At 38.0% G+C, this 18,113-nt stretch overlaps 1 protein-coding gene across 1 annotated transcript; it reads left to right on the forward strand.

The window, feature by feature from the left end:
* The first annotated feature begins 451 nt into the window (after positions 1-451).
* LOC149815534 (C2 domain-containing protein At1g53590-like) lies at positions 452-16,835 on the forward strand. The gene is made up of 13 exons (XM_089988543.1): positions 452-995; positions 8,708-8,862; positions 9,580-9,654; positions 9,811-9,954; positions 10,761-10,856; positions 10,948-11,079; positions 12,504-12,656; positions 12,750-12,791; positions 13,038-13,104; positions 15,135-15,227; positions 15,318-15,501; positions 15,584-15,713; positions 15,795-16,835. Exons 2-13 carry the CDS (start codon positions 8,737-8,739, stop codon positions 16,629-16,631), a joined length of 2,079 nt encoding a protein of 692 aa, XP_089844669.1. The 5' UTR covers positions 452-995; positions 8,708-8,736; the 3' UTR covers positions 16,632-16,835.
* The last annotated feature ends 1,278 nt before the right edge of the window (positions 16,836-18,113 follow it).

The following is an 18,113-nucleotide window of genomic DNA, read 5'->3' on the forward strand; positions in this document are numbered from 1 at the left end:
TTTTTTAAAGAATATTTTATGAACTTGTTAAAAACATGAGATTCAAGCAAGTCAAAAGTAGGGTTGAGAAACAAGCTGAGCCGCTCCTAACTCAGCTCATGTTTGGCTTGCAAATCTTCTCCTTATTACTTTGGCTACACTGCGTCCACAAGATTCTCCTCGTTTGATAGGGACAACTTGTGAATGTCACTATGTTGATGGGACGTCACAAGTTCAAAACCCACATGATGATATCGAAAGGTTGAAGCTGGTGCACTCCCTAATGAGCTGGGAGACTTAAACAATGTTGGACCGTGAAAATATTCCAAATAGAGGGCGCCGTGTTATCCTTGACCATCTCTCTCTCTCTCTCTCTCGGTAAAATCGTGTCGGCGCCGGGTGTGCTGACGAACCCGAACTATGATTCGAAGTAGATCCTACTTCTAATCGCGGGGAGGCAGTTGATGAGTTTATGAAGCGCAGCTGTGTGCCGGAAACAGCCGGACTCTCCCCCCGCCCCCTCCCCACCCACCACACACACACACTCCACTCGCTCACCGTTTTCCGGCCATTCCACGGTTTAGCGTCTGTGTCGACCTCCAACGGGATTCCACGGACCCCGCTGAAACGTCCTGGCCGGAAAATGCCGGCTTCCCGGTTGCGAGGCGCGGTTTCCGGCCAACTCCACGGTTAGCCACGCCGGATTCCAGTGCGCCGTCTGCGAAATCGATCGCCCGTGAGATTCCGATTCTGCCGGAAACGGCCGATTCCCTGTCTCAATTGCCGTCTTCCGGCCATATCCGCGGCTAGCAACGTCGGATTGCGGTTTGTCAGTTTTTGAAAAGTCGCGACCACGCGGTATCTCTCTGAGAAAGCTTCGTGTCGACTCCCGAAACGTTCTTCGTGCGCTATAAATATGAAGCCCTTTTGTTTTCTCGGGGATTTGGAATTCCGAGCGGCTTTTGGATCTATTTGATTTCGACGTTAGTCCCCGCTCCGTCTGCTCTGCAGAAAAGGTAATTCTTCTCTTTTCGCTTTCCCTTTTGCAAAATTACGTTTATGGCGTCAAAATCGAATCAGCTTCTGGCTATTCTCACAAAAAAACTCAGTAAATTTTGAGGTTTTCTGATCGGTGAGAGGTGAGATCGAGTTGATTTGTTTATTAAACTCAGTAATGGAGAATTTCTCTTTTTTTTTCCTGTCTTGCTTCCTTTTCCCCTCTTTCAGTTCTGCTTTTCAAGTTATTCACATGTTTTTTTATCATTATAAACATTTGAATATATACTTATTAGTAAATAAAGAGAAGTGCGTAGTACTTTTAGATCTGTATTTGATTTTTTGTGCTACAGAAGGTTGAGAATTTCGTTAGAGGAAGTCTTCAGAGAGCGTGGAGAAACAAATTATATTTTGAGGAATTTTATTGTTGATTTTTTTTTGCTTTGATTTCTACTGTTTCATTGAGAAATTATACGTAGCAAAATCATTTGTTTGTTTCTTTAATATGTTTAAAAAACATTTCCATCCTTGGAAGATCCATTTGGGAGCATGATATAAGAACTATTATAAGTTTCTTTCAAGATTTGAAGAAGATATATATATATATATATATATATATATATATATATATATATATATATATAGAGAGAGAGAGAGAGAGAGAGAGAGAGAGAGAGAGAGAGAGAGAGAGAGAGAGAGAGAGAGACGTTTCCTGCAGATTCTACGAGGAATAATTTACTTCTACTTATGGAAATTATTAGTTAGGATGCATTTTTACTAAACAATATGGAGAGAAGAAACTTGGAGTTAAGTTAACTATTTTCTCGTTGTTTTCTTTTAGACTGTTTTCTTTGAGGTGCTTGTTTAGTGTGTATCACATCATAAAAATTTCATTTTCTTATGTAGTTTCCTTTTTAGGAGCTTGTTTTGAGATAAGAAAAGGGAAAAAATTCATTAGAAAACATCCTCATAGAGGTACAAAAAGGGGAGGAGAAAGTGGTGCAAAAGGGGCAATTCAATGGGAGGACAAACCTTGTTAAAATATATATATATATATATATATATATATATATATATATACATATACTTATATATATATACATATTCCTTTTAGTGAAATACCCGATAGGGGTATTCTTGTAAAACTGCAAAATGTACTTTTTATTTTTACTTTTTTTTTTTTTTTCTTTTTCCTTTTTCCCTTTTTCTTTTTTCTTTTTTATTCTTTGTTTGAACCACAAGGGGCCCCACTCTTGTAGTCGTTGGGGCCCCAACGGTCAGATTTCTGACTGTTGGGGGCTCCCAACGACTACAAGGGAGCCCCCTTGTGGTCCCTTCTTAGTGCCCTCCTCCTCTATAAATAGAGGAGGTGTTCCCCTCTTGTATGCATGGGTTTTTACACCCTTCTCTTCCTTTCTTCAATAAATCCAACTTATGACTTTAAGTCATTTTCTATATTTGAGAGTTTTGTGTGTGCACATTTGGTGTTTGTGTTCTTGGCTCTAGTAGTCACTCTTAAAGAGTGACTTTTTGCTCTATTGGTGCTTCCGCCTCTTTTCATTACATGGTATCAGAGCTCGGTTGGTGATTGGGCTTTTCCTTTGTCATCTTGGAACGCGTGCCTCTCAAATTTTTGAAGAAAGGAAGAATATTTGGTGCCGATGGAACGTGACTCTAAAGTGGAGCTTTCTTTCAAGCTAAATGGGTCCAACTATCTCATGTGGGCCTTCGCTATGGAAAATCATCTAAGAGGTAAGAAACTTTGGGGCTTTGTTATGGGAACTACTCCCGAACCCTCTCTTGTTCTTACCAAAATTGAAAATGAAGTTGAAAAGGCTTTAGATGGCGATGAGCGCATCAAAGCCATTAATGAACATCAATCCAAAATTGAGGATTGGGAAAGTAACCATGCCAAAATTTTGGCATAGTTTATGAACAATGTAGACCTTAAAAATTGTGCCAATATTGCCAAATTTAGAAGGGCCAATGAGGCTTGGTTTTTCCTTAAGGGTATGTATACCCGAAAGGATCTTGCTCGGCAATTTTTTTGTCAAGAAAAAATTCGTTCCACCAAACAAATGGATATGAGTGTCCGGGACTATTTTAGCTCTCTAACCCCTCTTTGGGATGAACTTGCCCTTCTTGAACCTAAATGGGTTGCTCCACAAGATATTGAACTAAGAAGGGAACAAATTGAAAAGGAGCACTTTTTTCAATTCCTTCATGGACTTCGCCCGAAATTTGAACAAGTGAGGGCATCTCTTCTCCACAGAAGCAAAGCCCTACCTATTGAAGATGCCCTTGCCGAGATATGTCAAGAAGAAACTCGACTTCGCTTGAGCATTAGGAGTGATGAAGTTTTGGCCGTTAATAGTCCCGGATCGAATGTTAAAGCATATAGACCTCCCCACTTTAACAAAAATAGTAATGGGCCTAGAAAGGGAATTATATGCCACTATTGTAATGAACCGGGGCACATTAGACCGGTTTGTCCAAAGCTTAAAGGAAAGGTTGTCGCGGTTGGAGAAAGTTCTCCAAAGAAGGAAGAAAGTACCAAAGAAGGAGATATCAAAGAAACTCTTAATCATATCTCCGAAGTTCTCCAACACCTTCTCAAGTCTTCTCCTTCAACATCCGGAGCCGCCATCGCCTACTCTTCATCACCTCCAGGTATGTGGATACTAGACTCTGGTGCTTCTTTTCATATGACATCTCATAAAAACTCTCTTTCAAATGTTTTTTCCGAACCCATGTCCTCCTATGTTTCAACGGCCGATGGAACGTCATTAAAAATTGAAAGTATTGAAACACTTGACTTCAAAAAATCTCAAAACTTTTTTGTTCCTAAAGTAAGAGTCGTCCCAAAAATTAATTTAAATCTCTTTTCCGTTTCTCAAATCACCGACCATGGATGCCAAGTCTCTTTCTCACCTAAAGATTGCACCGTGCAGGATCTCCAGTCAGGGAAGTTGATTAGGCAAGGCCATAGAAGGGGTGATCTCTATTTTATGGACTTTTTGACGCTTCCATCTAAGTCTTCTTGCAATCTTGTTAAAGACAAAAGTATTGGAATTTGGCATGAGAGACTTGGTCATCCAAATTTTGTAAAAATGTCTCTTTTCCCTTTTTTGAACAATACTTGTAAAGACAATCACATGACTTGTAAAGATTGCATTTTTGGGAAATCTAAAGCTATTCCGTTTCCTCAAAGAAGTTACTTTACCACTCGGCCATTTGAACTTGTTCATTCCGATGTGTGGGGACCCTCCCCAATTTTGTCTAAAGGAGGTTTTTCGTATTATGTGGTCTTTGTTGATGACTTCACTAGATTTACGTGGATATACTTCCTAAGTCGCAAATCCGAAGTCTTCTCCTTCTTTAAAGAATTTCATGCAATGGTTAAAAATCAATTTTTGGGAAATCTATCTATTCTTAGGTCCGATTCGGGAGGTGAATATATGTCTAATGATTTTCAAAGTTACTTAAAAGAAAATGGAATTTGTCATCAACGTTCTTGTCCCAACACTCCGCAACAAAATGGTCTTGTGGAAAGAAAGCATAGGCACATAATAGAAACTACAAGAACACTATTGATTTCAAAAAATATCCCAAAATCCTTTTGGGCCGAAGCGGTTCTAACCTCAACATATCTCATCAATAGAATCCCTTCATCCTCTTTAAAAAACCTTTCTCCATTTGAAAAACTTTATAATATGTCTCCCGATTATAAAAGACTAAGAATTTTTGGATGTAAATGCTTTGTTTTAACTCGCAAAAATGATAAACTTTCTCCTAGGGCTATTGAATGTATTTTCTTGGGATATGGCGAAAAACAAAAATGATATCGATGTTTTGACATTCTTAAGAATAAACTTTATATCTCAAAAGATGTCACATTCCTCGAAGAAGAAAATGGTTTTTCGCATCAACCAAATAAAAATATTGACTATTCCTTTTTATTTGACTTGTTACCTCAAGAAAACATCATAGATGATCATGTTGATCCTAGTGAATCTCTTGATGAAGATCTTGTTGAACATCCAAATAATGATCAAAACTTAGAAGAAAATGCTTCAAGACAAATACAAGTCTACTCTAGAAGGAATGAAAGAAATCATCCGTGTGCTCTTGAAAGATTTTCTCAAAGTGAGTCGATAGAAGAAACCTCTCAAAGAAGATCAAATCGCATTCCCAAGATACCAAATAGATTTGTTTCTTATGACTCTTTTTCTCCTAATTATCGAGCATGTCTACTTGCTCTTCACTCCTTTCACGAACCATCTCATTACAATGATGCTAAACAATATGCTCATTGGAATGAAGTTATGGAACTTGAACTTAATGCCCTTGAAAGGGCGCAAACTTGGGAAATCATTGATCCTCCCAATGGCAAGAAACTCATTGGATGTAGATGGGTGTTTAAAGTAAAAACTAAGAGTGATGGTTCATTAGAAAGATATAAGGCTAGGTTGGTAGCCAAAGGATATGCCCAAGAGTATGGGGTAGACTATGATGAAACTTTTGCCCCAGTTGCTCAAGTGACTAGTGTTCGAGCCCTTATTGCTATAGCTTCTGTTAAAAAATGGCCTATCTTTCAACTTGATGTTAAAAATGCCTTCTTGAATGGCAATTTAAATGAAAAAGTTTATATGGAACCACCTCCAGGTATGAATTTAAATGGAAAAGTTTTAAAATTAAAAAAGGCTTTATATGGACTTAAGCAAGCTCCTAAAGCTTGGTATGACAAGTTTAGTAATGTATTAATCAATTTAGGTTTTTCTTCTTGCTATACTGACACTGCTCTCTTTGTTAAAAGGACAGGTGACTCCATTATTATGCTTTTGCTATATGTTGATGATATGATCATCACTGGGAATGACAAAAAAGGAGTAAATGATGTTAAGTCTATGCTAAAAGATACTTTTGATATGTCTGACCTTGGTTATTTGAGATATTTTTTAGGAATTGAAGTGGCTTATTCCGCACGAAGATACATCTTATCTCAAATGAAGTTAGCTGCAGAAATTTGTACCAAATCAGGAATATCTGATGAAAAGAAAGTTGAGACTCCCGAAGTTATCAATGCGAAACTAAGACTTGAAGATGGTGTTCTTCTTGAAGATCCAACTCCCTACCGTCAATTAATTGGATCCCTCACCTATCTATCCATCACCCGTCCTGACATAGCTCATGCGGTTCATGCAGCGAGCCAATTTCAGCACGTACCTACCACGGTTCACATGACGGTCGTAATGAGAATTGTGCGATATATCAAAAATACCATCTCCAAGGGACTCTTCTTATCCTTTTCCTCATCTCTTGAATTGACTGTTTTTACTGATGCTGACTGGGGAGGAAATCACAATGATCGTATCTCAATTACGGGTCTTTGTATTTTTTTAGGTGAATCTCTCATCTCGTGGAGATGCAAGAAGCAGCAGAAGGTCTCCTTATCATCTACTGAAGCTGAATATCGGGCTATGGCGATGACAACTATGGAAATCGTATGGCTCAGAAGTCTCCTTGCTGACATGGGCGTCCTCATTTCCACTCCTACCAAGCTCTGTTGTGATAACAAAAGTGCGATATACATTGCCAGCAATCACACCTTTCATGAGCGGACAAAGCATATCGAAATGGATTGCCATTATGTTCGAGACGAATACCTCAGAGGGACTATCTCATTACCATATGTTACTTCAGAGTATCAACTAGCTGACTTCTTCACCAAAGCGCTCCCAACTCCACGATTTATGTTTCTCCTTAGCAAACTTTCGGTCTTCTCCCCGTAAAGTTTGAGGGGGCATGTTAAAATATATATATATATATATACATATACTTATATATATACATTTGTATATATATAAGTATATATATACATATATGTATATATATACATATTCCTTTTAGTGAAATACCCGATAGGGGTATTCTTGTAAAACTGCAAAATGTACTTTTTATTTTTACTTTTTCTTTTTTTTCTTTTTCCTTTTTCCCTTTTTCTTTTTTCTTTTTTATTCTTTGTTTGAACCACAAGGGGCCCCACTCTTGTAGTCGTTGGGGCCCCAACGGTCAGATTTCTGACCGTTGGGGGCTCCCAACGACTACAAGGGAGCCCCCTTGTGGTCCCTTCTTAGTGCCCTCCTCTATAAATAGAGGAGGTGTTCCCCTCTTGTATGCATGGGTTTTTACACCCTTCTCTTCCTTTCTTCAATAAATTCAACTTATGACTTTAAGTCATTTTCTATATTTGAGAGTTTTGTGTGTGCACATTTGGTGTTTGTGTTCTTGGCTCTAGTAGTCACTCTTAAAGAGTGACTTTTTGCTCTATTGGTGCTTCCGCCTCTTTTCATTACTTTTTCCTTTTTCCCTTTTTCTTTTTTCTTTTTTATTCTTTGTTTGAACCACAAGGGGCCCCACTCTTGTAGTCGTTGGGGCCCCAACGGTCAGATTTCTGACCGTTGGGGGCTCCCAACGACTACAAGGGAGCCCCCTTGTGGTCCCTTCTTAGTGCCCTCCTCCTCTATAAATAGAGGAGGTGTTCCCCTCTTGTATGCATGGGTTTTTACACCCTTCTCTTCCTTTCTTCAATAAATTCAACTTATGACTTTAAGTCATTTTCTATATTTGAGAGTTTTGTGTGTGCACATTTGGTGTTTGTGTTCTTGGCTCTAGTAGTCACTCTTAAAGAGTGACTTTTTGCTCTATTGGTGCTTCCGCCTCTTTTCATTACAAACCTGTCCCCACGCGACATGAACTAATCAATAGTCACTCTATCCCTAAAAGTTAATTATGTATTTCAAAAAGATAACATTACTTGTAAGAGTGTTTTGATTGTTTCAAGCAGTTGAATGGCTGCAAATGTTAATATAATCGTTTCAGGCAGTAAGAGATGATTTTGAGTGCATGGTTGAAGCAGTTGGAGTTTTGATTATCTCATATTTGCTTTCTGTGCCACTGTCCTTTACTGCAAATCTAGAGATCCCCAACATTGGTGCTCTTACTGTGAGACTAAAGTGTTCTGCAATACCTTCTCATTTGGCCTTATATAAATTTCATGGTTCCTTGGAACCCATGGAGAAAGCAACCCATCTCTGTATGTTGTCTTATTGCATTATTCAAATACCACTGAAACATAAAGGAAGTTTGCCAATTAATAGTGAAAAGTAAATGGACAAGTTTTATTATGGATAAAAATATTAGGGTTGAAAAGTGATTTTAATATTTCCTTCAAATAGTTTTAGCTGATAAAATATTAGGGTTGAAAAGTGACTTTAATATTTCCTTCAAATAGTTTTAGCTGATAGTTTTTTCTGATGAAGAATAAGGATGATTCTCATGATATATATATATATATATATATATATATATATATATAGAGAGAGAGAGAGAGAGAGAGAGAGAGAGTTGCATTTTTTGTTCCAAGTGGTGAAATTACTTATTATTACAATTATATGGTCGTATATTTTTCTTTGATGGCATAGCTGTTATCTATTTTATCACTTTGTAGATATTTTCAACATAACATACTTTTTTTAGTCTTCTGAATTATGGTATCTGGAACATATGATGCATATATCTTGATTGTGGGTAATTGTTATTTATGGTGGCCATGACCCCAAATGCTTAGCGAAAAAATAAGGTTTGTAGTTATTGCATTTCATCATTTTGTTAGTTGTTTTGGAGAAACTTGCTCTAATCTAAGCCTTTCACTCTTTTGTTCCTCTTTCAGGTTGGATTAACTAATAAGAGGCATGTGAGATGGATATAACTCAAATTTCAATCGTGTATCACTTTGGCCTAGTACTGGCTGTGCTTTGGATCTCTTCTTCATTCAGTTTCTGCCACCCGGTTGTTTACTTCATTTGTTTTATCTATCTCTTTCAGGTAAACCTTTGGCTTAAGGGGCTTTTATTTGCTTATGTTAGTGTTAACCGATGGGTGGGAATCAGGGTTACTGGAAGAGCCATACTGTATGGGGCAGCGCACTTCCCTGAAGCACGAAAAGTGGTGCTTCCAAAACGCGAGGGGAAGTGCCAAAAAAATTTTGGGAAGCGCGCTTCCCCTTATTATTTTTATTTTTTGTGTTTTTTTTTATTTTTCTTACTTTTTTCTCTTTTTCGCTTTCCCCTCGCTTCCTACATCGCTTCCGGTTCGCTTCTAAGTCATCCCGTGCTTCCCGCTTCTTAAAATTTTGGAAGTGCCTCGCTTCCCGCTCCCACTTCCCCGACTGGCAACTCTGGTGGGAATATTACATCCATACGTTGTAAACATTTGTCTGATGGAAACTTGGCTACAAAGAACCGGGGCGAAAAGTTCTCTTAACACTGCTTTCGTAAAATAATATGCATTAGCCAAAAGAATGTATTGTGAGAAACCAATTCCTCTATGGATTGCATGCTTTGGAGCATGCCCAAAATTTGAGTAGATGAATCAATAAGTTAAATTATCAAAATCTCCTTTTGGTGGTTGTGGGCTGAAATGGTTTGAGACTGTATTCTACAGAACTATGAAATACAAGGAGCCACTGTTCTCCAATTATTTTCTTTATTATGATCATAATGATGAAGCATCTCTTTGTCTTTTTCTTTTCCTTCTAAATAGGTTAATGAACGTTACATTTTGAAGCTAAGGAAGAGGTTACACCATGAGGAAAGGAAGCAGGCAAATCAGAAAAGGGTAATGTATCGCCCCATAAAATGAACCTTGGCATTCCTTTGTTAGATTTTCAATTTTGATATTATTTCATATGATCTCCATAAACCTGTAAAGATCCATACAGGTAGAAAAGGTGGATAAGAAGGAAATAAATTTCATAACTTTGTCTTGTTGCAGCTTCTTTCTGATTCAGAAACAGTATGCTGGCTAAATCATTTATTGAAGAAAGTTTGGCCTGTATTCATGGAACAAATTGCATCGCAGAAAATACTCTTGCCCATCGTACCCTGGTTCTTGGAGAAGTACAAGCCGTGGACAGCAGTATGGACCCACTTAAATAATTTGCACCCTTTTCATCCTCTTAGTTATGTACCTTTTTGAAGTTTAAATGTTAATGGAAGATGATATGTATGTATTTTATAGGTTGCAGACCATCACTTTAGATAATTGAAATGGTAACTGAGTGACTAGACTCTGATTTGGTGTATAGTCAGTTCCAGAGATTTCTGGCATTGAATCCAATATGATTTGACAGGTCAAGGTTATATGAGATTGTAATGAAACAAAAGTGCACAAGTGGATGCCTCTTATGGGCTTACAAATGCACAAGAATGTGCACACACAAGGACCACTTATGGGTCAATATAAAAACACAATCACAAAGCCACTTAAGGGCAAGAACAAATCATAAAAAATATAAATGTATTTAAGTGAAATGCTTGAGACAAGCATAATACAAGTGAGGGGAGAGATAATAGCTCTATTGGTCATTGACCAAAAAGCCACAGATTTTGGTTCGGATTTGGTTATTACTTTCACCTTTTGACTTGAATATGGTTAAAGTTATATGTTTGAGTACAAACTGGAATCCAACTCTGAGTAAACACATCCTATTACTTGGATTTGGTAATATCCTTGTTCGAACTGAATCCAACCCATTCATATCCCTATTGATAATGCAAAGATATCTTTCATGGAAATTGAATTTGAAAGCCAAGGGCCTAACCTCTTAGACTTGTATCTCTTTATGTATGCTCTCTCGAGAGGGGTTATTGTGCCTGTCATTTCTTTGTCTTTCCGCAATCCAGGGTTCTGTCTTTTGAGAATCAGTGCTCTGATATGTGCAGCGGCAAGCAGTTGTTCATGAGCTATACTTGGGAAGGAACCCTCCTATGATCACGGAAATTAGGGTTCTTGGACAATCAGCTGATGATGACCATTTGGTATGATGTGGATAAGTTGATTTCATTGCCTAAGCCGCAGGTTCGTTTTTGCTATCTTAATGTGGTTGCTATTTGCAAATTGTTATTACAGGTTTTGGAGTTAGGATTAAATTTTCGATCCGCAGATGATATGAGTGCAATACTAGCAGTGCAATTAAGGAAAAGATTGGGATTTGGTATGTGGGCGAAAATGCATGTGACTGGCATGCATGTTGAAGGAAAGGTCTCTCTCTCTCTCTCTCTCGTCCATTGTATGAACTTCATCTAGACACAAGAAGCATTCGACATTGAGAGCGTGTTCTTTCTGGTCTTGTAGTTGTCGAGCTTTGTGTACATGCTTTCTTACAATTTGTAGTAATCTGATAATATTATCTGGTCTGTTCGAATTACTTTTATTATCATCTTATTCGTGTTTTAAGAATTTTGCATTTGGTAAATTATGAAGGTGTCTGATTTACTAGTCCAGATTTTGACTGTCTTCTTTGCTGACTAACATAAATGTGTTAATCTTTTCACTGACCTTAATCATGATATCCTTCTGTGAGCTCAAAGTTATGGTTATGCATCCTGAAATAATGTCTGAACCAGAGTTACCCGAAGCTTCTTAGATAGGTGGGAAGCCCACTTTCCAGAAACTCACTTCGGAAGCCCGATACTCCTCGCTTCCGAAACTTGATGGGAATCTCGATTCTCCCACGCTTCTCCTATGCTTTCCACACGCTTCATCTATTCTTCTTATATGTTTTCTCACTCTACTTTTCATGTTTTTTATGTGTTTATTCTCACACTTCTCACTCACTTCCATGTGCTTTCTTTAAATTGGCAGTCATCATTTTTAGATTTTGTTAAAAATTTAATTCTTACACTAAAAAATTATGAAATTTAAGAATAGACACTTTTATTTTAGTTTTTATTTTGTGTTCCATTTCTATTCTCATTCAATTCTTATATTGTTTTTTTTATTCCTCGCTTCCCGCTTCCTATACATTTTAAAATGCATTGCTTCTTGCTTCCGCTTCTTGTATCGTTTCCCTCTTCCGCTTCCTAGTCTGGCAACTTTGGTCTGAACACTATTTACACGTGATTCTTGAAATGCCAATGGCTGTCCCTTCTGTTGTGTTTTCTTAGGGGCACTTTGAATGCATTGTGATACTTGTGTGGCTTTTGCAATAATTATATACTGGCTTCATTTCAAAATTGCTTGGAAATTTTTTCTTTCTAAAATGGTGGTGTAATATTTGAGTCTAATTCAGTGTAGATCTAGTAAAGTTAGGAAGACAACCTAGTGTTCCAGGAGTTACAAAAGCTATAAAATAAATCTAGGATCTAACCCTAACAGAAAATGACCCACAATCCAGATAAACACAAGAAAGCCAATAACAAGTTTTGTGGACAATCCATGGAACTATGAATATACCTAAAGCACCTGATTCCAACTACATCAAATAGTCAACATGATGTAATATTTGTTCATGTCGTTATCCTTTTTTTTGTCAGTTCAGTGACTTCAATCTCATTGTTCCCTGTGTATGTTTGGTCGAACAGTTTTCTGGTCCTTGTCGAGCTTCATTTTGGCAATTGTTTATATGCTTTGTTTAATTTTTTATTGCAAGAACAGTGAATTAATTTTCTCTATGATTCTGGTAGGTTTTGGTTGGTGTAAAGTTTTTGCAGCAATGGCCTTTTCTACAGCGTATACGACTCTGCTTTGTGCAACCCCCGTATTTTCACATGACTGTGAAGCCTATTTTTAGCCATGGACTTGATGTTACAGAAGTTCCAGGAATTGCTGGATGGCTAGTATGCTTCTTTGACGTCTCACAGATAATTAAGCGTCAATTTTTTTTAGATGGATCTCATATCTTTTTTCTGCAATCTGACTTTTCTTGGCAGGATAAAGTCCTGGCTGTTGCTTTTGAGGAGACATTGGTTGAGGTTGGTACCACTACAATCCTATCATCTTATATTCCTTCATTTTTCCTGGAATAATTTGAAACTTGTGTATGGTTGCCATTTTCCCTGAAATGCTATTCTATTAATACAAAATATTGTCCTATTGGCAAATACTCATAATGACATTGCCCCATATTTACAAGCAGAAGATGATTAATGAGGAAGGATTTTTGTTGTATTAATGATGTACATATCATAGTTGTCATCTAATGAACATCTCCCATGCAGCCCAATATGCTCGTTGTTGATGTGGAGAAACTTGTGCGATCAACAGAAAGTGCATCAGTTTCAGAAGGTAAGTAGAAAATAAGATTTAATGGAAGATGGTAATTTTCTTGTTTGTAGTAGAAATGGAAAAATGAACTATGGTATTATTGATGCAACTGCTTTTCCTGGAAGAAATGTTATCTGTCAGGGAAGATATCCATCTTACAGTTAATGTATATCTGAGTACTTGTCTTAATATTTCTAATTTAGGTCCTGCATATCAATTATGTTAGTTGCTTTCATGCTAATATGGGATAATATAGCAAAAGATTTGAAACATGGGTTTTAGAATTGGAAGTGTATGAGCATTAGGTATTTCATATCAACCAAAATGCTTTTTCTGCTTTTTGACACTAAGTTATGTACAGAGAGATCCATGAAAACTAACTTATAGCAAGATTATATATAATTCGAGCCATTTCAAAATGCGACAATAAAATATTAAAGTACACAACTACCACTTGCCATCGTATACTGCATCCATAGAGAACCATTCCGAAGATTAAGATCTGGCCCACTCAATAGGAAATATGCTTCCTACTAATCATCCAATTTAAAACCTTTATATCACTATAAGCCTTTCAAAAACTGCAGACAATTCCCCATTATGGAAGGTTAGGTTCTCTCCAGTTGAACCATACTCAGCCAAGCGAAAGATTTGACACTGAAATCCAGCACTGCACCAACAGAAAGATTTTAATCTCACCTCATTGGAAACATCAAAGATGCCCTCTTGTATCTTTTTGTAAATAGTGGCAGCTGTACTAATAAAGGCCTGGAGAGAGAGGGAGAGTTGTTAATGGGGTGTATTTGCAGAAAGACTCAACAAAGAAATCAACACATAAAGGGGTGAATCCAAGAGAATGAAATTTGGCATGCAAATAATGTATGACCTCTTCAACATTCTGAGCAGTTTTTGCTGATGCTTCCCTAAATACCAATCCATGCTCCTTTATAAACTGTTCGCCTTCTTCAGTGCTGACAGCTCTTCTGTGAGCAAGATCACATTTGTTACCGATGAGCATGATTGTCATATTTGCATTTGCGTGTTGACTTGTTTTAGAGCTTACTTTTCAGAAATAGAAAGAAAGCATTACCTTGTAATATCATACACTAAGAGTGCACTAGCTGCTCCTCTATAATAAGATCTAGTAATCGATCTGAAAGATTCTTGCCCAGCCTGTAATAACAGCACAACCACAGTAACAGTTAACCTTCACCAAATTGAAAAATACCTACATGCATCTAATCCTGTTGAAAGGAAACAATAGAAAAGATTTTGCAGTTCATAAGTAAAATTTCTTTCTATTCCTACCATGGTACTCAGGTTTGAAAGATATGCATAAAACGGCTGAATGATAACATCTACCTTACTTTTCTCTAGAAGCAAACGAATTAGGGGCCATTTGGATGATGTACAAAACAAAGTCTCGGAAACTATTCTTTGACAAAGTTATAAGAAAATGTGTTTCAAAATAATCAAAACATTTTTTTGTGATCCCAACATACATACTTTTGAAGAAAACAGCTCTTAGCTATTTTTTTCAAAACTCAGTTTTCAAAACCTTGTTTAATTTTCGGGGTCACCCTCTTTGGCTCTTCCTTTTCCCCTCTGCTTCCTCACATGCACATCACCATCACCCTCCCATCACCACAGGCCTCCGCTGTGCATCACCTTCATCTACCGATACCCAGATGCCCTTCTCTGAGCCATGACATAAACTCATTGCTCAGCACCCTCCCTGCACAACTGGTGGGCTCCACCGTTTGGTGTTACCATCTACCATAGCGGACTCACCTCAACACCATAACATACTCCCACTGTCCAGCACCACCTCCTGGGTTGTTACGGCCCTCAGGGTCATAATGGCAATTGTGCAAGAACGGCATCTATTTTCCAACAGAAGGTACTATTGGCTCTACATGGGCTGCAAGAAGGCTAAATTTGTCTAACACACACAAGTTTAATGAAAACAGTTAGAACATTCTGGAAGGGGAAAAAAAGAAAAAGATTATGTTCTTAAGTACATCTAATCCTATGTTATTTGCTCTGGACAGAGAACTGGTTCTATGTGGATGAAAAACAGCCTCTTGCTTATGCAAAAGTAGAAATAATGGAAGCAGCTGACATGAAGCCGTCTGATCCAAATGGTATGCTGGAATATGGGCATAGATCTACCCAAATATTCTCTCACTTGCTTCCTGTAGCTTTCAATATTAAATGGGTGTATTTCATTGCAGGGTTAGCTGATCCATATGTTAAAGGCCACTTAGGTCCATACAGGTTCAGGACAAAAATTCAGAGAAAAACTTTGGCTCCAAGGTGGCAGGAAGAATACAAGATCCCAATTTGTGCATGGGAGTCTCCCAATGTCCTTGAGCTTGAAGTTCGTGATAAAGACCTCTTCTTGGATGATATTCTGGGGTACTTAGCTTCACTATATGTATATTGTTTCATATCCCCTCATGGTTCTGAAGTAGTGTATTCTATCCGTGCTTGTCTTCAGCAACTGTTCTGTAAATATTAACGATCTTAGGGGTGGACAGAGGCATGACAAATGGTTGCCTCTGCAGAACATCAATATGGGGAGACTGCATATAGCAATCACTGTAGTTGAAGTTGATCCAACTGGAAAGGTGCATAATATTAGTGCCCATTTGCTTTCATACTGCAGAATTCAACCTCAGATTGTCATTAACTCTGAAAAGTTTTAACAGGAGGGAGAAGATATCAATGATCAAGCACGGAATAAAAGCAGAGATGGGATCCCTGTGGATAAAGACACGGTTCCTCTAGAATCCAGTCAATCTGAAGCTACGAAAGATTTTAACAGAGTATCAGAAAAAATTGAGCCAATTAGTATAGAAGGACAAAATGATACAGGCATCTGGGTTCATCACCCAGGAAAGGATGTCTCCACTGCTTGGGAGCCAAGAAGTGGGAAGAATAGAAACCCTGAAACTGAAATCCTTAGGGGCAGCAAAGGTGATGATTTGAAGAATGTCATAGAAATTCCACCAACACCACGTGCCAATCTTAAAGCGCTAGGTGAGAAGGGAATATTTGTGCTGGATGACACATCTGAGGAGATCAAAGAACAGTTTTCAGGGAATAAAACAGACAAAGAGGGCTCAAGCCTGCAGAAAAATGAGGCTGGTAGCCCAAGGAAGGGTAATATGAAGACTGTGGCTAAAAGCATTCTAAAGAAGGCTGGCAAGTCTGCACATGAACTGAAACACAAATTGAGTAGGAAGGGATCTTCAAAATTAAAGTCTAGCACAAATCAGCAGGATGGTTCTGACAAATCCGATGTTTCTGATGATGAATCTAATGCAAGCCGGGAAGAATATTCTCCCAAAGTAGAGGACCGTCATGTAGATTCTGCTTCTCCTGTTGTACAAGAAAGCAGGTCTTTTAACAGCAGAGGTCATGACAGTTCACAGTCACAAACTCCCCGGCTGCCTGAGCGTGCTGTCGATTCTCCTGTCTCATTGGGATCTTGCGAGGAGTCCAAGGGAGACTCAGGTAAGCAGTCTTTTTGTAAAAGATGTTGACGTTGGTAGTTGAAGGACTTGTTAAGATGGATAACTTGTGGGAGGCTGTGAATACTTGCTGTGCTCCTCTGCTAGTGTTTTTGTAGGAGTCTGTGAATACTTGCTGTGCTTCTCTGCAAATGTTTTTGCTATTTGTTTGACACGGTTTTGTTCATACATGTTTCTATCAAAGGTAAAAGCCACATTTAAGTCTTTCTGTATAAATATCTGTGCTACTCTGCAAGTGTTTTTGCTATTTGTTTGACGCGGTTTTGTTCATACATGTTTCTATCAAAGGTAAAACCACATTGAGAGAGAGAGAGAGAGATGTTTGGTTAGGCTCTGTTTGGGAGCCTTGCATTGAGATGGAAACACCATTTCCACGTGTTCCCAAAATATGGTTTGGTCAAATTTGGTGTTGAGGATGGAGTTGCCAAAAATATCTTGTAAATCGTATTGAAATGTGGTGTCAGGGCTGTCAAATCCATTCCCAATCAGTGTTTTGGCAACACCACTGCTCCCAAACAGCAGAGAGCATGAGAACAGCCGCAGGTGGGGGGGGGGGGATAGGGGAAGGGGGGTTGGTGGGTGTGGGTGCGTTTTGGAGGGAGGGAACTGCAATACACCTCTGATTCAAGGATCTCAAAGAGAGCCTTAAGTTACCTGTATAATCTGTCTGACAGAGAGAAAAGCTACCATATCTCCATGTGTACTATTACTACCTACTGAAGAAATTGGCAAACTTTCACACTAGAAGTTGGGCAGAGGGTGTCAACAGGTCAGATCTGGTTCAGACTCAGGTGAGTCCAAACCTGGATCTGACTTTGAGGTACTGGCACCAAGGTCCAGACCAGGGTCCATCATAAGATTTATTACCATGCATTTGCTTTTAGATTGAGATTTTTTTGCATTTCCAACACTTTTTTTTTTCAAATCAAACCATGTGGACGTGTTCCGGCATGCTGAATTTGTTTGAAAGAAACTGTTGAATCGGAATATTTTTTATGAAAAAATACAATTTTTTGAATGCTTAAATATTTGTGAAGATTGTGAGATGTTGATCTAAAAGCATTAAAAAATCATGTTTATGCATCATAAGATGATTCAAATTATAAAACCAATCATGTAGGTCATATCTGTACAGTCAGATTTAAGAGAACAAAAAATCCATGAAAATCACGTATCACACAGTAGTTCTCATATATATATATATATATATATATAGTCACTAGAATATGAGAACTGCGCTTTTCATAGATTTTTTGTTATTTTCTCTTGAATCTAACCATATGAAAGTGATCTACATGCTTGGTTTTATAAGAACCCACTCTTGAATCATTGGATTTTGATGCATTAATGAGATTTTTTTAAGGCTTTAAAATCAATGGTTCATATTCTTCATAAATATTCAAGCATTCAAAATTCATTTTTTTCATCGAAAATACACGATCCAATGGTTGATTCCTAGCAAACTCACCATGCCAAGCACATCCACATGGTTGG

The sequence above is a fragment of the Nuphar pumila genome, chromosome 15 (genome assembly GCF_984573655.1).
Source record: "Nuphar pumila chromosome 15, dmNupPumi1.hap1.1, whole genome shotgun sequence".
NCBI classification, from domain to species: domain Eukaryota; kingdom Viridiplantae; phylum Streptophyta; class Magnoliopsida; order Nymphaeales; family Nymphaeaceae; genus Nuphar; species Nuphar pumila.